Source organism: Zeugodacus cucurbitae, chromosome 5 (assembly GCF_028554725.1).
Source record: "Zeugodacus cucurbitae isolate PBARC_wt_2022May chromosome 5, idZeuCucr1.2, whole genome shotgun sequence".
Lineage (NCBI taxonomy): Eukaryota > Metazoa > Arthropoda > Insecta > Diptera > Tephritidae > Zeugodacus > Zeugodacus cucurbitae.
Window position 1 is genome coordinate 38,647,154 of NC_071670.1, and position 21,935 is coordinate 38,669,088.

The following is a 21,935-nucleotide window of genomic DNA, read 5'->3' on the forward strand; positions in this document are numbered from 1 at the left end:
ATTTTATGGAAGTTGTTTTTGGGAAATAAGTCTTCCCATTCTCTTGACCCTTCCCTTAATAAACTCCATATTCTTGAAGATATCGCAATTCAGCCTATATGAAACTTGGTAATTTGATATATATATCTTAATGTTTCGAAACCAGCTAGGAAAACAACTCATATAAAATCATAAGATCATAAAACGTGAGAAAGAAAGAACCTTTGAAATGTGATAGTGTTTTCAGTGAACTCCGAAATTTCTTTAGAACGTGAGTTATGAGTTCAGGTCGTCTTCAGTTCTCTTTATGTCGATAATATTATGGATTAATTACAATAATTTCATCATATCCATAAGATATGATAATGCTGATAATGCGATGATACTGAATTTGAGACTTTTTTTATCCTTATAAAAGTATAACTGTATGAATTAGAAGAAGTGAGTACAGTAACTGCAAAACTACAAAAAAGAATACTCCAAAGACAAAATTTCAAAACAAGGTAAATCAATAAGAACATATTTGAAAAACAAATTTATAAAAACATCAATTTTTCCTAACTGATATTGCCTTCATTTCACCCAACATTATAATCTCTAATGAGCCCAATAAATGGTAAAAGCATTAAATTACAAATTTAATTGAAAGCCGCTATGCAGCCACACGCGTACACACCTGTCGGTATTTGCGGATATTTTTCTTAAAAAAATGTTGAATTATATTTTCATGATAAACTCGTACCTGCATCACATTTGAGTAGGAATTATGAGAGCATAACAAAATGTTGGACTTAAGCTTTTAAGCTGCTTAAGCGGCACGCATTCAACGACAAACAAAGGAGTGATGGTCGGGTAGCAATCCGAAAGCTACTACAGTGAACAGTGATGGGAATTTAAAGGACATTGGCATATTACTTAAATATTTTGAGCTATTTTTTGTGAGAGAGAGAAAGGTAAAATCAAAATGCAGCGGATTTGTGAGAGTAATAATGGAATAATTTTATAATAGTAATATGAGTTACAGGGAAATATTTGAGAAAAATCTGGTTTAAGGGCGTAAAAAATTTTATTTTTATGAGTAACGCCTAAAAGTATGCAACAATATTGAATAGTCAGTCAGATATATGCTTTATATAGTAGACATAAGAACTGCTGCATCTTTTAGGCGCACAAGCTTGTACATTTTTTTAACAATATTTCAAAGAAAAAATAAAATAAATTATCAAAACACATGATGAAAAGTAATAACATTATTTCATTTTTTCATAAAAACACGGCGCCTTAGTCAAAAATTCATACTAAAGCAAAATGTATACTTCGGTGGGTAACTACTCGAGCGCATGCAGGATGTATGTGATGCATGACGACCCTAATGGGTCTTAAGTCTCAAAGATCATGAACAAGAGGTTCAGAAATGCTATTAACTCACAGAAATAAAAAAAGAGCAAATTAAAGTAATTGCGGGAAGTCAAGTTTAAAATATAATCTATTTTTTTACTGATTACATAAATAAATCTAATTAATTTTCTAGCTTTACATACACCTTACTTTCCCTACTAACAGTAACCCTTACTTTAATCAGCCAAGTAGCTTTCTCCCAACCAAATTGCTTAATAGAAATTAAAGAAAAAACACAATAATTAATTTTCATTCAGAGGGCAAATGAAATGAGTGAAATAGGTATTACATTACCGAAAAAAAAAACAAATGGCGAGCTAAAGATAAAGATAAACAAACGAAACGATACAGCATTTAGACGGCAGGAGACGAGGTCAAACCGAAAGGTTGAAAGCGTAAAGAAATAAAAAAGTGTGTACCAAATGAGTGGCCCTGAATTTGTTTGTTGGACCTACCGTCCCCACACAACGGGGTTGGACAAATCAAAGGCATAGCGACAACTAGAGTAAAAGAAAAGAGTTTCCTATCAAACAGAACTTTTTTCATTTGCAAAGCGAAAACCGAAAGTGTATAAAATAGGTAAAAATAGATAAAAATAAAAAGGAAAGAATTCAAGCAAAAACTAACTTTAACGAAAAGAGTACAAAAAGGGTAAAATACTAATGGCTAAAGGTGAGCGCGTGTGTGGGAGGAAAGCCTATACAAATATATACACAGGTTACTAAGCTTGTCACACGGAGGAAAAAAAGAGAAAAAATAAATAGAAAAATGTGAAGCTGCTGCTGCAGACAGTTGATGAGATTGAGGTGCAAAAGCAGCATGCGAGTATGTGGGGTTAGGACCAGAGCACACCCACACGAGCCACTCTTTGAAAGCTTTGAAATTTGCGAGTGTGCTTCGTTGTAACCTCAAAACGCAATTAATCAGCTTAGCAGGGCGCACAAGAGTCTCTACACTACGTTGCTTTTGAAAAAAAAAAGAGTTTTGTTTGCAATCAATACCAATTTCTTTCGGAATCTACTTTATTTACTCGCAATATTAGACAAATTTATGCGCGCACTCGTCTTGGTCTCACCGAAATTTCCTCGTGTAATATTTGAAGACTGTCTTATTTGCCCACTTATTGCTTTAGTACGAGTACGAGTACCTTGAGTGCGCTTCAGCACAGCGCAGAAAGAAATTATTTAGCAAACTTTTATTGGATCTGCGTGCACAATGAAATTTGGGAAATTTTCTTAATTTTTTGCGTTGCTAGGCGACAAGCTGAAAGCATTAGACGCGTTGCGTTGACAGCGTCAAGCGTGGTGTAAGCGTACAGTACAGCTGACTACTTTCTGGAGGGTTGTTGTCGCAGCAAATTATGGTTAGAAATATTTGAAAATCATTCTTCTGTTAATTCAACGACAACGACACTCGTCGCAACAAATCAGCTAATAGCAAATAGCAAATACAGAAGTACTATAGAGATTGTGGTCGTCTGGCTGTGTTGGTGTGTGCGTGCCTTATCTGTGGCTAAAGCCTTTGTACTGGCTGTGTTTTGTACCCAACTTGCCGCTTACACATTACGAGGGGGTTGTAGCACTCGAGGGGGTTCTCAGCACTCTACACACTGTTTTATATGTACGAGTATGTGTGTAGTGAGCCGTTGTTGTTGAACTTTTCGACTCAACGAATAGCTGTAATGAATTTCAGCCTACTAGGAAATAAATTAATGGACTAAGTTGAGTTCAAGAATACAATATTTGAAATTAAAAACAAAAAATAAAAAAATAATAACGTTAGAGGGATAAGAGCTCGAGCATATCAAAAGGGATTATTTTTGAGATTTTTATATTTATTCGATTTTTTTTATTTATTTTCGATTTTTTTAATATTTTTATATTTTATAAAAAAATTATTTAATATTTTTAACTTTGTTTAGATTTTTTAAATTTTTAATTTTTTTTTACAATATTTATCAAGCTTAGAATTTAGATCGAAAACCACTTTTTATGTCACAATAGGCCTCCCAAAGTCTTAGGTGCGACGACAAACAACCACTTAACCTAACCTAACCTAGAGTGAAAACCGACTGTGTTTCGAAAAAATCTCCAAGAATAATTCCAATTTATTTCGAATAATATGGAACTTCCATAAGGAGTATTACGATTTGTGAATCATTCTTGGAAGTAATTTTTTTCTAAATCAGCCTAAAAGTATGCAACACTCAAAAATAGATGTCAGAATCCTATTATGGCTGGGAATTGAGCACCTTAGAGGCGATCGAGATGAAAGTTCTCAAGGGTCTTGTCTATTTGCCTTTCAGTGTAAGTGAAACATCTCATCAACAGAGCATCAATAACACCAGTTTCGAAAAGGGCTACGAAAATTCCAGAAACTTTACAATTTCCAAGAATTAAGAGAATCTATAAGTATAAAATAATCAATATAGAATCAATAAATATTTCTAATTCTTCAAAACACCCCTAATGCGTAAAGAAAATCATCTATATTTACACATTTCCAACGCAAACCTCAACTAGCCAGAAAATGAATATTAATTTTGAATTGAGCGCCACCTATGTACCACAACATTTTTTCCACTCCGACGAATTCAACAAGCTCTGACAATAACGCAGCCAGCTACTTTTAGATCCAGTGATATTTTCCTATTTATTTATTTTTTTTTGTATTGAAAATTCAGATTTCCAAACACGTCAACTTGTTTGCAACTAAAATCAGTCAATTATTTTCCATCTAAGTAAGTTCGTACCTAGCAACAGCCGCAGCGAGTTGAGAGCATCATCAACTGTTCGCCATATTCGTGCAAAGCACAAACTGATTACCGACAGTCGTTACGAAGTGGATGGGGAGCGGGGCGGATGGGAGGTTGACAAACCAAATAGCGTTCCTCAGACGACAATTTTTACTTTGGCCCGATAGTTGAACTGGGTAATTTGTGTTTGCCGTAGTGGCATAGATTTATTTGGATTTGTAGATTTTCTATATTTGTAATATTTGCTTTACTAGCGAGCAGTTTGATTTTATTTGTAATCCATGTTCTATGTACATACTTGTGTAGCTAAGTGCGTGTGCGCACCTTACTTATTGCCAGTCAGTTGACTGATGTTTTTCTCCATTACTTTGCTCTTATGGCGCTTTGTCGTCAAAGCACTTGCTGTTGTTGTTGTTGTTTATTTGCTTCTATTTTTCTTTGTGGTTGACATTTAATTTGGTTGCTTTTGTTATTGCTATTTTGATTGAAGATTGCTTTGTTGATGACAGATAACATTGTTGTTTTTGCTGTAGCTACTGCTATTTTGCTCATCTAATTTAATGTTATTTCTTGTCAACACTGGCATTGTTGTTGTGCGCCAACAACTAGTGACGTTGTGAGCAGCGTGCTCACTCACCCTCGTGCTACACTTCAAAGCACACATTTTTGTATGTATTTGCATTTCGGAATTCGTTCAGATATTTTCCTTTGATTTGTAATGGAAAACCTCAATTCTAATTAATTTATATTAATTTTTTCCTGAGTGGAACTCTGTGAAGTGGGGAGTAATTTGAGAGCAATCGGAGTTTGGAGAAAAGTGTGGAATTAGAAATGAATTGGAAGAGACGAGGTAGGTAAATAATTACTTATGTAAGAGTAAAATCAGGAAATACTGGTATATTTTACTCGTATTCAGAAAACATTATTTGTTGAAAGAAAAGATATTGCTGTTTATTTTTCAATATGTGGCAACTCTATTTGAATTCGTTTCTGCTTCTTTATATCTGGTATACTAAATTTATAAATACTGGTAAATTGTGTTAAAAAATACTATTTTGATTTATGTTGTTATATTTTATTTAAAGGAATACTCTTTTTGATCAGCTAATGAAACTATTGTTAATATGTGGCAACGCTATTTAAAAAATTTAGATTTTTTTAATTTCGGGTATATTTGACTCACCAATACTGGTATATTCTACTTCAAAATACTATTTTTGTCTATTTTTCTCGAAACGTGGCAACGCTATTTAAATTACTTTTGAAACTTCTTCATTTCTAGTATATTTGAATCAGAAATACTGGTATATTCAAAAATACTGTTTTTGAAACTTTATTTCGATTTCGATTTTCGAAATTATTTGATTTCTGGTACATTTTATTTAAAAAATACTGGTGAGTTTTATTAAAAACATTGTTTTTTGAAAATTTTATTTATATATTTTTCGATAAGTGGCAACTCTATTTCAAATTTTTCACTAATCTGGTATTACATCTTTTTTAAAAAAATTGTTATTTTAATGAATTTTAACTTCAAAAGCGTGAAAATGAGTATTAAATCGAAAATCGTAAACCAGAACATCAATATCCACAAAATAGTGGTGCGCTACACACACAAAATTATTTCTAGGCTATTCAATGCTTGCTACAATACGCTACACATACCTAATGCGCAAACGGTCCCCATTTGCTAACTGAAAGCGTACGGGCTTGTGTAATTGCAGAATTGCCTATTGGCATATTGTGGGTGTTCTGTGCGAAAATATAGTGCGCGAGCGTTTTGCTGGCAGAGAAAATAATTTCAACTATGCCAATCTTTGAATAAATAAATACATACATAAATTACACTGTGGTATGCGCAGAGTATGTATGCTTAGAAAGCTATTGATGGGTGCAAAATATTACATTGTAGTACACTAGTTAACAAAATAACGGAGAGAATACGAAATTATAAAAATATTTATTGCCTTTATGAGTTGAGAAAATGTATTTGAATGAATTATCATTCGCTAAAGTGACGTCACAAAAAAATTACTTTTGCTAAAAGCTCAATATTTGCTCATTTTTTTATCAAAACTGCACAATTTAAAATAAAATTAATTCTTAAATTTGTTTTTTTTTTGTTTTTAATTTTAGACTAATTAATAATTATTTTATAAAATTCTAGAAAAAAATATTTTTTGTTAATATTTGTTTTTATTATCAAGTTTTGAGGTTTAATTGAATTTGCTGATAAAAAAATCTTAAAGCTTTTACCTTAAAATTAAAAACAAAAATGAATTCTAAAAATTCCCAACAGCTCTGGCTCTGCCTTATTTTTATCAATATCAAAAATAAGAACCTATATTTTGTTACCCGGTGTAATTAATTGAAATTCTACAGACAGTTAAAATACCATGTTTTGCAAAGCAATTAATTTATGCTCGAAAGGGTACAATAACAAGTATAATAACAAGAAATTACAGTGCGCTACAAGCTAACATGAGTTTTATGTATTTTTTTATTGTTATTTTAACATTTCTTTTTTTTGGCATGGTTGTCTACATTTTCGTGTGCCTCATGCAGGTGGCATCATTTATTATACGTCTGTATAGGCATGTGTGTACGAATTTTCTAATTAATATTAATATTTATATGTGGGTGCGGCAGACACGGTGGACAGCAGAGAAATATGTAATTAAAATTTTTTGGCAAATCAAAAGGTGTACAATTTGTGGTTCGCAAGAAATAATATGAAAAAAAAAATATTTTGAAATTCATTTAAAATTTTACGTTTTAAAAATTTGAAATTTAATCTAGTATATAGAAATATATTTTTTGTAAAAAATTTTAAGAAAAAAGAAAAAGGAAAAAAAATCAAAATTTATTTAAAATTTTACTTTTTAAAAAATTTTAATTTTATCTATTAAATAGAAAAAATTTTTTTGTAAACAATTATTTTTTATTTATTTTATTGTTTTTTTAATTTTTATTCTATTATTTATTTATATATTTATTTTCATTTATATTATTATTTAATATTAAATATTTAATTTTTATTTATTTTATAATTTAATCTTAATTTGTATTTTTTATTTATTTTATGGTCTAATAAAAATATTAATATGTAAAAAAAGTTAATCATTTACTGCATTCAAAAGAATTTTGTTTTTTATTTATTTAGTAATATTATTTTATTACTTTTTTTATTATTTATTATTTATTATCATAATAATGTTATTTTTAAATAATAAATAAATATAATAAAATAATAAAAAAAATTATTAAAATTATATTACTAAATAAATAAAAAACAAAATATTATTATATAATATTTTTTTATTATATACTATATAATATTTTATTGAATTTTTAATATTTTGGTTTCTCAAATTAAACATTTTATAAATATTTTTATATTTAAATTTTTTTAATTTTTTTCTAGAGAATATAATGTAGTTTATTATTTATTAAATTTTAATTGTATTTTATTTTATTATTTATTTTATTGTACAATAATAATAATATTATTATTTTTTTAATTTTTAATATTTATTAAATTTAAATATTTTATAAATTATATTTTTAAATTTTAAATTTTTTATTTTTTCTAATGCATAGAATTTAATTTATTATTTATTTTATAACATAATTTTTATTTTTAATTTATTTTATTTAATAATAATATTTTTTTATTTTTTTATATTATAGTTTGATTTCTCAAATTAAATATTTTTTCTAATAAAAATTCCCAGCAATTATTATTATTTTTTCAAAATATTATTTTTTATTTATTATTTACATGCCACACTCTTAACTTTACCACCTGTCTGCCTTGTTTTATTGAAAAGTAGGTTGCTTTTGCCTACAAATGTATGTACATACATGCGTATATTTGCATATGTTTGTGAGTAAGTAAGTAGGTTGGCTGGCATTTAGTTAGTAGCTTGGTTGACCTTGACTTTCATCTCGATACGCGTTCATTAAATTCGCGTGGCTTGCAAAATGTTCTACAATATTATATACAACATACAAAAAAAATCGAAACAAAGCAGCTTATAAGCTTTTATAAAGACATATATATACTTGTGTATAACATGTACATAAGCTTACATATAAACATGTGAACACATGTTTTCTTTGCATGACAGAATAGTTTTTAAATAGTTTTTAATAACTTTTCAATAGTTTTTCAATAATTGCTTGCAATATTTGCATAATAATTAATAGCATACCTCCGCATAAGTCACACAAATACGCACAAAAGCACACAGAGGTGCATGCATGCATGTACGTGCATGAATGAAACACGTCACTGCAGGTGCTGGCTTACCGTTTGAATGCACAGCAAGAAAGAATCACAAATACACCACACTCTTTTCACTTTTCAATAACACTTTTCTTGCCATTATTTTGCACAATTTCGATTCTTTTTCGTATGTGACACGACGCGTTGTTGTAGTTAACTGCTTGGCCGGCGCACTGCAATAGCGCCAGCCTGTCTCACTGCTAGTCTGTAATGACAGCGCCAGTGCATTAACTGACTTTGTGTTGTTATTGTATTTTCGCTGATTATATTTTTTTTGAATTTTTTGATTTTTTCACTTTTAATTCACTTAAGTAATGCAGCAATTGTTGTGTTGTTGATGATGATGTGCTGCTCGTGCACAGTTAATAAACACACGCGCGAACACATAGACGAGCGCAATTGCATACCGACCGACCGACCAACCGAACGATTGACTGTGCGCTGTTGCTTTGCTTTGTCTGTTTTATTTGTTATTTTGTGTGTTCTTGCTTGCACTCATCTGCTACGACTGCACACAGTGCACTTCCAACCGCACCAACGTCTGCTGCATGTACGACGCGCGGTCAATGCTATTGTTTGTGATGTTTGTTGAAGAATTCTTTATTTTTCTTCTTTCTTTCTTTCTTATAGCTGCTGATAATTTACCGCCACTGTGCCATTTGGTGAACGAGTGGCAACACACGCCACAGCTGTGAGGTTTTAACTAAGTAATTTTTTTAAATTTATTTTCACACCATTTTTTTGCTTGTCCGATTAGCTTTGTGACCTACACACTATGCACTAATGTTATGTTAGTCTCACAGCCCGACACTGCACCGCACTGACCGCCTCACTCAATGGTAATGACAGTTTTGACGTTCGAGCATTTTAATTTTTTTCAACAAATATTCTTCACTTCACCTCCTTCTCCTTTAATTTTTTTTTGTATTTTTTTCTTTTCGGCTCGCTATTTGTCCGTCCAACGGCACACGCACGCGTATCAATCACTGACACTTTTCACCACCGTCCACTGGTATGCTGTGTACACTGAAGTATATATAATTTTTGGATTATTTAAAAACACTAAATACTTGTGCTAAAAATGTTAAATGGCCGAAAAAAATGTATAATGTGTCTCATTGCTGTCGTCGCGGCGCAATCGAGAACTCGAGACGTTGAAAATCACGAACCGCACGAAGTTATGAAAACCGATGAAGACGATGTCGTTGGCTGGCGAGAAAAACTGCACAAAAATGACGACACAAACACACGCACACATACACTCTGAAATAGCTGTAAGCAGCAGCAGCAGCCGCGACAGCGGCAGCGGCAATAGCAATAGCTGAGAGTGAGCGAGTGTTGCGACGCGGCAGCGGTAGGAGGGCGAAAGTAAAAATGTGGAAGGTTAAATAAGAAATCATGAAAATGAATATGCTGTGAGCGAAGGTAGAGCGTAAGCTAAAGCTAAAGCTGCGCTGTGCACATGTGTGCTGAAAGAGCGAGAGCGCCACTGCGCTGTAGTCACTGTAGAAGTCACGGAGATGAAATAGAAAAGCAAGCAATAAAGTAGAAGGTAGCAAAGAGCAGCAGCGTAACGAAGTAGAGCTAACGACGCAATCAGCAACTCAACAACATTAGCAAAAATAAGAAAACAATAACAACAACAACAGTGTAAACGAGCGTTAGCTTTGCTGATTACGCGCGACGATGGCAAGGCCGGCTGGCAGGTTGGTTGGTTGGGTGGCGGCTGCTGCGGCTGAAGGGTGCGCACGAGAACGCCATTTAAAATTTCTACGACGCGCACACACAGCAAAGTATGGAGCAGCTAGCGCAAGGTGACAATAAACCAAAAGAGAGAGAGTGAGCGCTACGCACTAACCACCAACAAAAAACAAAGCATAATACTAATCAGCAAACATGCGAAGAACTTATCAGTACACGGGCGCATAAATCACAGTTCGTGTTTTCGAGCGGAGCGGAGCGCGCCAACAACCGGCGCTAAATCAATTTTGGAGCAAATCGGAAAGTCAAATGAGTTACATGAGAGCGCCCAAATGGGCAAATGAGCGCGTGTGCGTACCGCATGGCAGAGCGCGCATATGCGTTTTGACGGATAAACAAAGCGCACCAATCTCTGCAGCTGTCAAATTATTATGTTTATAATGTCAGATTATGCGTGTGACGTCGGAGAAGGCGCTAATTTCGTGCAGACGCCGGAAGAGCGCCCAGCAGCATATTGGGCATGGTTGCTGAGTAGTATGACAGGTGTGCAAAGCTAATGGTTGGCGGTGGACTTGTCAAGAATGCGCTGCAAGAGCGTAGTGTCAAATGAGTTTTGAGGCAAATTTTTGTTTTGTTTATTTTTTTTTTGTTGGAGTCGGCTCAAATGTCATTTTCGGTTGCGTAAATGTCAAAACAAGTGTCATGCGAAAGAAAATTGAAGATGGTATATATTATTTAAAATTTTTAGGAAAAAAGATCGAGAATTGACATTAGTTTCAAATATTTTACTTCGAGAGCCTAGAAATAGTGGTGAAAAACAAAAAAAAAAAATTGTTTAATCGAAAGGAAGTACTATTAAAAAATGGCTCAAACGATTGTTCACCACACTAAAAAATTTAAAATCTTTAATTAACATTCCATGCAAGTTTCTTCGAAATTAAAACAGTTATTCAATTCTTCAAAATAAAAATATAAAAAAAAAATCAACACTGTGGGTGGTGGGTAAATGGGTGGCGACTTTAAATCTGCAAAATGCATGTGGTGAGCAAGAACAAGCAAGAGCATCACAACTCTGCACCTCTCACTAGCGGCTACTTAGCATGCTTTTGCAAAAAAAAAAAAAAACAACTTTATGTGAGCATACGAACAGGCGCGAGAGAGCGCCGACAACTAACCACGACGGCCAGCAGACAAATCATTTGACAATTGTTTTGGTGGGATTTTGCGGTTACATATACCAGTCGACGAGTAGAAAAGCTATATATTTTTGGTTGAGAGCAAAAAAAAAAAAATAATAACAAGAGCAAGAGCGCGCAATGACGGCACGAAGCGCACGAACACAGCTCCATATATACGTATGTGTGCCTGTGCAGCGTGTGCTTATCGCTTATCTCAGTGGTTCATATTGGATTTCTTTTCACGCTATTTTTTGCCTCTGTTTTTCTGCATTTCCAGTTCTTTTATTTATTGAAAAACCGTGAGGCTTTCGTTGGCTTTTAGGCGGCTTCTTTCATGAGTTCTTTTTTTGTTTTTTTTTTTGTTTTTTTACTTTTATTTTATTTATTGCCACTTTTTCACGCGGGTTTTCGGCTATCTACAACAACATGACAACAACAATGCCTGCCAACACGTTTCGTTGGCTGACACTAGCTAAATAATGGTTCGTGTTGCCGCCGATTTGGGTGCAATTCGACGCCATAGTTAGAACAAGTTTGGAAAGCAGCCGTAGCGTCCAGGTGGAGCTCTTTGCTAAATGTTCGAATGTGTATGTGTGTGTGTTTGTGCAGTAGTGTGTGCGCTTAGTAGGCGTTCCACTGTTGCGCCTAGTCTATCAATGATTAATAGCTTACAATTATAAATTTGTTAGCGCATTACGCGGTGGTATTAAGTAACACACAAACACACTGTGTGTCATAAGTATGCGTACAGCGATATTTTTACGATTTTTTTTATGATTTTTACTAAGTGTTTGTGTGGCATTAAATTGAAATTATTTACGTTTACTAAGCTTCTGCGCTATTAGTTAGTGTACAGGCGGCATTTCGAGGACTTTAGTTATTTAGTGGCCTTAAAATGGGTGTTGTGGCATGATAAAAAAATAAGTCTACTTAGATACATATTTACATAACTGATAAATAGCTTTCATGTTATATACTTTTGTTTACTCTAAGACACTCTAAGTGCTTACATAATATCAGTTTTTATTTAATTTAGATTTTTAAAATATCCACTAACTCAATATAACTTTTAATTCACCAAAAAATAAAAATAAAATAAAATAAATTAAAAAAAATATAAAAAATAAGCTGAAGCTTAATAATTTTAAATTTATGTATTTAATTTAATTTTTTTTTAATTTTTCTTGTATTTTTTCGCATTTTCGCTATTTCCGTTATTTATTTAACTAAATGCTCATAGTAAATTATTAATATTATTTTATGATTTACTATGCAAACAGTAAAATTTAATTGATTTACACAGCCATTAAGTCTTTGATTGCTTTGATTGGGAAATCGCGGTAAATATAAGCACTTATACTCGTTACCTACTAGGTTATATATAGGCGCCAGATTAGATTTAGTAAATGATTAATTTTGATTTACTCATTTGGGTTCCCATGTGAACGTCATAAGGCTAATTTTAAGCATGCATGAGTCGGCAGTTATTCCAATTTGGTCGGTAAAATGAAATACGTTGAAAAAAGTTTGTTTAAGAAGCCCATTGATTTTTAGCATTTATTTCGCTTTAGACGATTTTAAACTTTTAATATTATAATGGCGATTGAAATGTTGAAGAATGTCGCCTGACTAAAGTAGATTTAGAAAATCGACCTCTTAGTTTTACCACTATTGACTAGATTCTAATAGCCTCCTCACACAGGAGTTAATTGATCAATTATCCGGTCTCTGCTCGATTAAAACACTGATTAAGATCAATTTACCATACAAAATAAAAATCTACATTAATTTTTAAATGCATTTTATTCGACTTGGACGTGAAATGCTACTCTTCGACTCAGAAGCGTATTTGTAATTATATATATAATACGTTCTTTGTCTGCAAGTTGTTGTTCACGCTACACGACGGTAAAAATAGCAATCAGCTGGTGAAACTTACCAATTTCTTATGAAAAGCAAAAACAAAAATATATAAAAGCTGATCGGTTATCGAGTAGCCGGCAGTGTGAAGGGCAAAACTGGTTACTCAATCAAAATTTCAATTGATTAATTAATTTGGCTGTGTGAAAAGGTTATAAGATTATGTTCTCTTCTAGAATAAGATGTATCCGTTATGATATGGAAGGTATGCTAAATTGGTCTCGTTTAAGAAAGATTTTAATTCATTTTAGCTTATCGAGGTGTCCCGGATGATTTGATTTAAGTAAAAAGGGTTCAAAAGTGCATGGTTGCTTTTGCTGCAAAACCCCTGTGGATTCAAAAATCTTATGGAACTGGAGTTGTTTCTTTACTTCGAAAAGAGACATGTTGAGATGGTTTAGATTTCACAATAAAAAGTGGGGGAGGTCAGTATACATACGTACATCAAGGAAAGAAGTGAAATATCATGAACAAGAGAGGATATTATATTATTCCTAATTCATGTTTGAAAATCCCCACTTAAAAGTTTATTTTTGCTGGAAGATAAATAATATGCAGAGGGTGGAATAATATGCCAAACTTACTAGGGAGCTGTTATAATGATTCTTTCAGAGATCTAGCTTAACAAAGTTAGTTAGGAATAATAGGAAGCTTCGTTTCAAGGTATGATTCATTACAAATATCATCGTATGTGTATAATATAGGCAGGTTCTTAAATGCTATCGGAAATTTCGTGTTAAATATTTAATATAATCCTACTTATGACTTACTCTAGGGGGATCTTTTAATAAGTTTTATTGAAGTAACCCTAAGGTAGGAAATTGTATGCTAAGTAATTGTACGGACCCTACCTTTCGAAAGATGTTGGTTTAGCTGATTTATTAGAGGAAAAATGTGATGAAAAGTCAGGGTGTTAAACAGAGGAAGTTTTTTCGTTTTAGAGTGTATTGTTCAAAATCGGGCTCTATAGTTGAAGTATGTTTGTATGTTTGTAAAACTGAACCGACGAATCATATTAAATCAAACGTAATCGGAGATTTCTTAGTTTTAACAGTAACCGTGCTTCTGTGAGAAGTCGATATATCATACATAGACTTTATATGAAACATCTTCCTTAGAAACAAAGCCTCCAAAATCCAAATCCCAAAAATACTTAAATAGTTTGTAGATTTTCAACTTAAACCAAACAGAGTGGCAACTATGATAATTAAGTTTTAATTTAGTTTCACAAGCTCCGGTAATAAAGCGAACTCATTTAATCATGTGCTTATTGTACAATTTAATCACTTTGAAAGGCAACAATTTTTTTCTAAGTTTTTTTGCACATAAAAAGTAACACTTTTTTGCAAATTTTATGCATTTTTCCCAGTTAATAGAGCAAAACACATTTAACAGTTAGTGCAGAGGAAAGTGATAAAGCAAATGGCAAAAAAGTGAACAAGTACAATGCACTCGTCACGTTTCGCCAAGTTACTATGACGGTCCCCCACCTACCACGCCTACTCTACGATGGAAGGTGTGAAAAGATCTGCGGCTGAAACTGTGTGCGAGCGAGGAAGAGAAAGAGAGAGAGCGCGCGTACAACAATTTGTATTGTGACAAAAGGACAGTGAAAACGTGGGTTATAGGGTGAGCGAAAGAGAGGGAACGAGCGGGGGAGGTAAATGAAAATAGCGCCAAAGCTAGGTACATATGTATGTATGTATACTTGCTAAATAGACTCAAGAAAAGTAGTAATTTCATTTGCATTAAAAGGTAGTAACATTAAAAAGTATTTATGCAGTCTTAAAGCCATTGAGTAGCTAAAATAGTAGCCATAAATTTTAATTACAAGCAATAATTGCCTGTAAACAAGTGAAGCTGCTTAATTTAAGAAATACATAGAGATATAAATTTCCAACAAAGGATGGAGGGCAAAGGACAAATAGAGCATGTGGCGGCAAGATGCTTTAAGTGTTATTTAGTGAAAGTAAAGGAGATGGGAAGAAACTAATTGGATATATAAAAGGTCTACTTAGAAAGACAGACTCTCTTGATCTTGAAGGGTTCTTGGCAAGTTCGATTTTTGTAAGATTTTTAGTTCGATGCCTCTAACTAAGGCCTTACATATAACATTGTTTAGAGGAAAAATAAGCCTAAATCAATTAAATTCCTATCAATTCTTGAAAATCAATCTCATATTTTTGAAGACATCGCAAAAGTTGTCGATGGAAATCTGCTTTTTGTTAACTAGGTTTTTGTATTTCATACTTCGGAATATAGTTTCGTTTCTATTCCTTACAGAAATAGACTTAAAAAAAATGGAAATGGAAATGGAATGGAACAAGACAGCTGATTAGAAAGAATTTTTCAATAGGGTAGCTATAAAAGTAGACCGATAGAGACATTAAACGACGCCATATTATTGATATGGACTTGGACAATATGTGATTCCAACAGGACGGCGCCATAAGCCACACAGCGAATGTCTCAATCGATTTATTGAAGACTGAGTTTGGTGAACCTGTTATCTCACGAAATGGCCCAGTCAGTTGGTCGCCTCGGTCGTGCGTTGTGACGCCGTTAGACTATTTCCTGTGAGGCTATGTCAAGTATACGATCTATGTCAACAAACCAGCGACGATTGATTAACTTCGTACGAATATCGAACATGAAATTGCAGTCGAGAATTTTTATTGAAATTAGTTACAAAGACGAATTACTGACTGATTTGATGAGAAGACCCATTCAAACTGACACGTAATATAAAAAATTGTACCAAATGTGACCAACTATTGCTTTGAACGTAACAGAATAAACGTATATTTAAAATGGAAAATAGTTAAACCTATATCTGAGGTTAGAGAGCCGATACAGCTTGTTTTATTTCTTTCAAAAGACGACAGATAAAAATTAATAAACTTAGGTCAGGAAAATATAATTGAGCTGGAACTTTCAGACTTTACAATCAGACGTTAGTTGCTTGGAGGAAGGTTTTGTATTCCCCGGACGTAGGATAAAGTACTTCAGTAGGTACCTCTTCGGCGAACCCATTGAAGTGCCTAGACTCGACATAAGCCGACTTAAGATCTTTATTGTAGAGTCCAAGCGCTTTGCCGCATCATTAAGGTCTTAAGGATCCGTTAGAAGTTCTCCGGGTGTCACAGAGGACAGTCGATTCTGTTTAAGTGCGGAGATCTACCCCTTTACCTAACCTAACCTAACCTAACCTAAGTATGTATCATAAAATTGTAAAATACTACACGTATCAAACGTATCAAACTTAGCCTTTTATGTGGCCGAAGACTGTCAACTCGGCTCCGTTGCTCAAAATTATTTTAGGAAAGTTTTCTAAAGCACTTTTAATATTATATCAATATTTTATACAATCAATGAAAGCTCGACCTACCTTGTTGGTGAGTTGCGATAATTATAGCAACAACAACAAAATGAGCACACCATATACACCAAAAAATTCACACCTCCACACCACGTTGCCGCCGCTGTCGCTGTTGTACCGTCCGCACCTGCTGCCGCGTCAACACCAACTGTAGCACCCGCGTTATCAGCCTCACCACCAGCACCGCCAACACCTAATGTGGCGGGAACGGCGCCAAAACCACTTGTCGGCGCTGTTGTTATGGGCACACCAGCGGCCGATTTGCCACCACCACCACCACCCTCGATCAGTCCAACACGACCACCAGCCGCAGCACCAGCGATATCAACGACGATGAGCGAACCCGCCGAGGGCGTAGACGATTTTCGGCGTGCACGCGCCTTTCGCGCGCTAGGTGATTGGATTTTCAGGAAGTGTGCTAAGCGGGCGCGTGTCGCTTTGAGACCGCTGGCGGCGCTGATGGTGGCGCCAATGCTGCCAATGCTACCGCTACTCAACCGTTTCACCGCTGGCTTAAAGCTCGGGATGGCTGGTATGTGGTAGGTCTGTTGCTGTTGTTGCTGCTGTGGTTGTTGTTGTGCGCTTTGTGCCGGCGGCGCTGGATACCGCTGCGCTTGTGTCTGTGTGCTGGTTGCAGTCTTACTTGCAGTTGTAGTGGTTGTTGCTGTTGCAACCGTATGACTTGTGGCAATTGCGGCCGCCGGCGGCTGCGTTCTTGCCGTCCTCACCTGCGTTGCGGTCGCACCTTTGCGCTCCGCACGTCCCGCCAGCGCACGTGTCGGTGCGACCGTCGTGACTGCTGTTGCGGCGCACGCTGTTTGTGATTTTGCAAATCGTTCAGTCTTTTGTTGTTGACTCGCCTCCGCCGTAGTTAGTACAGCATGCGAGTGGGCGTGTGTGTGGGCGTGGCCGGGTGCGTGGCGCGGCGCTGCTGCCGCAACGGGCAGCTCGGAATTAAATGTGATTTGCTTCTTTTTGCGCACTTTCTGCTTCACTTTGCTGGTCGCCTTCAGTAGCGGTTGTGTTTGATGTGTTGTTGTTGTACTTGTTGTGGTTGTTGTCGCGGTTGCTGGTGGCGTGCGTGGTGGGCTTGCGGCAGCAATTGCAATTTCTGTGGAAATTGGTGCGTTTGTTGTTGTTATGTTGTTGGTGGGGATGTTGGTCGTTATTGTTGTTGCTGTTGCTGTTGTTGTTATGGTGTTGATGGTGCTGCTGGCGTATGCGTCGTTGTTGTTGTTGCAAATTTTCGCAGTTGCTGTTGTCTATGTTGCGGAGATTGCTGATTATTGTTGCTGTTGTTGTTGTTGCTATTGCTGTAGTTATCGCTGCTAACAGATTGTTGTCTTTTGATTGTGGTTGATTACTGCTATTTTTGTTCTTTGAAGTATAGTTAATATGTTGTTGTTGTTGTTGCTGCTGATCGCTGTTTGTTTACACTTGGTTGGCTCTGTTTCTGTGGCTAATGTCGTTAATATTTTTGATTTTTGATTTGTTAGTTGATCAGTGGCATATTTTTTGTTGATTTTTTTTTTGATTTTGTGCTTCTTTATTGTTGTTGTGCTTCTGTATTATTGTTGTTGCATCTTAAAAATATATGTATATTTTGCGTCGTTTTTGTTTCTCTTGCACTCTAGCGTTAGTAATTATATTCGATCCTTTACTTGATTTGATGCTTTGCTGTTGTTGTTGTCTTTTTTTAATTATTGCATTTTTTCCTTATTTTCTGAAATTCCATAATCTTTCATTTGATTAGCAGTTTTTTCTAGTAATTTTCCTCACAGCCGAATTTCGAGTTCATCTAGCCAGCCAGCCGATACTCTTGAACCAACCACTTTAATTCCTTTGTATGCCAAGACTTTTTTGTTGTTTCTTATTCTTTTCTTGTTGTCATAACTTTTTTTCGGTAATAATTGCCGAGAAAATTATAAAATTCTCGTTCTTAGAGTTTGAAGAGCCAGTAACTTGCGTCGGATTGCTGGTTTGCGGCCGATTTCGCTGCTTTTCTGGCGCTACAACAACAATTATTCGCTACGATACATTCTTTTAATTTAATTATTTTTAATTAAGCATTTAATTTTCCATAATTTAACATTTGATTTTGCACATTTTAGTCTTATTTGCCAAAAAACTTGAAGCAGCTTCGAAATTTCCGCCTTTCTGCTGCCACTTTTGATCCACAGCACATTTGCACACCCTGACTTTGTATGCAGTTCTACAAAGTCGCACTTACTGCTTTTTTGAATATTTATCTTTTTGACATTTATTTTTTATTTACTGCACTTTTTCGCGTTTTTTTTGCTTGCTTTTTCGTAATTGCTTTGGATTTTATTATTGCTTGCTTTTCATCATTTTCCTCAGAAACACTTTGTGTATATTTTGCACTCACATACTTGCTATTTCTTTATGCCGCTACACTTTTTGCTTCAAATATTATTTATTTTGCACTGCTGCTCCAGCATAACGTAGAACTATAAATATTAGAGTTAAATTTAAAGAAAAAACAAAATTTAAAAATTAAAAAAAAAAAAATACTTTTTTGCTTTACTTTTGTTTCAATACATTTTCGACTTCCTTCTTCATATATTTTTTTGCACACTTTTTATCACACTAAATTTGCATTGTTGTTCCTTTTTTTATATTTTTTATTTTTAAATTTTTTGCTGCGAAATTCCTAGTGAATTTCAATTTCAACCGCTTATCACTTCTTAGCGCAATTTATTCTTCTGATTTTTAACATTTTTTTATTATTTACATACATATGTATATATATACAATATATATTTTCAACACTTCACAGCTGCTTCTTTCCGTATACTCTATCACTATTCACGAGTGCACACGCTCTGACTTATTTGTACACAATTCGGCACGCTGCTTTACATAATTTCCATGCTCGCGTCTACGTGATGAGAAACTGTCGCCAGCGGCTTTTTTGTTGCAATTTTTATTTTGTTTTTGCTTTTTTTTCATTATTGTATTTATTTCATTTTTGTACTTTTTGTTTTGCAAAGTATGCTTTAAGCTTTAAGGGTGCGGTATGTTCGAAATGTCTACAGAGAATTTATCTACTCTTTGGCATAGCATGAAAATGTGGCGAATATTAAATAGAACTATTTAAGAAGAAAATACTTTAAAAATATAAAAATACTCTAAAAATTTCGTGCAATACTGAGCTATAAGTGCAGAGAAGTGTACAGTAAGCTTCAGTAGCGATTTAAGATTAAAAATAGATGAATTTAACCAAAAAAGTATAACAATATTTTTCATTTGAAAATTTTTAAAAAGACTAAGTCAAATATATATTATATATAAATATATATTAAATTAATAAAAATATATGAACATCACACTATCTAAGTTTTTTTTTTTTTTTGTAATCCAGTTCTGTCTTATCATTATCAGCAATGTAATATAAAAATCTATTCGATTGCCAGTTTTTACTAAGGACGGTTTTCGTCGTTAAATTAATAAAAAGTAAAAGTAAAGGTTTACTTCCAAAAATGGAAGTTGGACTTTTCTACAAAATAATTGAAATTAATTTACCAAGAAAATGAGTCACAAGTTCTAAATAAAAATACCGATTTTTACGAAGAAACATGAACTTCAAAGAAATACAAAATATATCTTTCTAACAATAAAGTTCAGTGAAGCATATAAAACTAAGTCAAATGACGTTTTGAGTAGACGAGTTGTTTCAAAAATCATTTGAAGCTGAATCCATCACATTTGTCAATGAAAAACTGATCTCTTAACTAATGTTTATTCCTGATACAGTTGAACTTCCATAACTCAAACTTTCTTAACTCCAAGTTCTCCATAATTCGAACTCTTGAATTTGGCAATAGAAGTCAATTTCATACAAATTTCCTTACGTAAATCGAACGTTTCGACCAGAATTTTAAAAGAGTCCCTATATCGAATGGAGGCGAAAATAAAATATGATAATACTCTTATGGATTGCATAAATCATGTAACAAACACTTGGAATACAGACGTCAAGAGCCAAACAATAACAAACTGCAGCAAACAAAATTACAGAATCCAAGTTTTCTGATATTTACATAAAATTTTACGCGAAGTAAATAAATAAAACTCTGTAAAAGTCTATATTTTACAGATTTTTGAAAAATTTTATATTTTAATGAAAAATTTATAACTCTTAGAGAGTCAACACGAAGTTAATTTATGGATTATGTTGATTCGAGTTAGGGAAGTTCAATTGTAGTTCAAAAATACTATATTTGAGGAATCAATGTGACAATATACGTATCGAAAATGCTTCTTTAGAAGAAGAAAGAAACATTTTCTTTCAAAAATCATTAAGTTATTAAACTGCATGAGTACTTTTCAAAATCAATTGACATTTTTTGAACATGAATATTGTCACAGAAATTGATTTTAAAATCTGTCAGTATTTCAAAAGGTGTGCAGATTAATTACTGGGTTTTAAATGACACTACTACATATTGTAGAGTTCAGAATTATGTCTATCGAATCAATGACACAACTGTCGGCTGGGCATTGGGCATTGAGACATAAGTAAAAAAAGTGCAATCTCCAATTTTCGAATTTAGCCTGTGAATCAGAGAAGTTTCGAAGTTCGAAAAAATAATGTTACTAAAAAATCTAAGATATGGATGTAATCAACATTTTCCTCTTAATTTAATGGTGTATACAATTTTTGGCACAAGCTTAAATAACAGATTATATGAGAAGTCCAAAAAAAAAAAAAAATAGAGAAAAATAAAATTAGAATTAGAAAAAAATAAAAAAATGTTAATCGAAAAATACTGTACACCTTATAGCTTCTGTTATAAGCCGTTGAATTAAGGAAAAAAATTAAAATTATTGTGATATTTTGCTCTATTTAGTAGCTATATCCTATTATTATTAATAATAATTACTTTAAAAAAGCCCTTTTTCGAACTTCGAAACCAAATATTTGAAATTTGGAGGCTAACTTCGAATATCGGAGAATAGACTTTTTTACTTTTACTTAAAATTTAGTTTGGTCCAATACACAGAAAAAAAAGTGATTTCGCCATTTAATATGATTAGTGTTTTATTGCCACAAAAACTAATTAATATTTCTGAATCAGTTTTAGTGGAGTTCTTGCTTTATGTGAACAAATGCACTATTATCTGTGGGCTAAAGGATCAGTTGCTTATAACACAACCTTTTTTACGACAGTACAAGAGGCAGAGATGAAAGGAAGTGTTAATTTGGTGACAATTATTCTAATTAATTGTAGACTAGCTACTCACTTTTCAACAGTAGCAAGAACAACAACTTAAGATATAATTTCATTAGGATTTCTGATTTCCAGCGCTTTCACT

General features: G+C 33.6%; 1 protein-coding gene across 17 annotated transcripts in view; it reads right to left on the reverse strand.

The window, feature by feature from the left end:
• Positions 1–21,935, reverse strand: part of LOC105212007 (cAMP-specific 3',5'-cyclic phosphodiesterase) — a 332,058-nt gene that overhangs the window by 139,972 nt on the left and 170,151 nt on the right. For 2 of the 17 annotated variants that reach the window (XM_054232138.1, XM_054232137.1), the window contains exon 2: positions 16,608–19,066. The exons of 7 other annotated variants lie outside the window; for them this stretch is intronic. In XM_054232138.1, coding sequence (XP_054088113.1) covers positions 16,608–16,660 — 53 coding nt within the window. In that variant the 5' untranslated portion in view covers positions 16,661–19,066. Of the gene's footprint in view, positions 1–8,346; positions 12,318–16,607; positions 19,918–21,935 lie in introns of those variants that run through there. 8 more of the 17 variants (XM_054232135.1, XM_054232136.1, XM_054232133.1 and 5 more) reach the window with 8 other exon arrangements.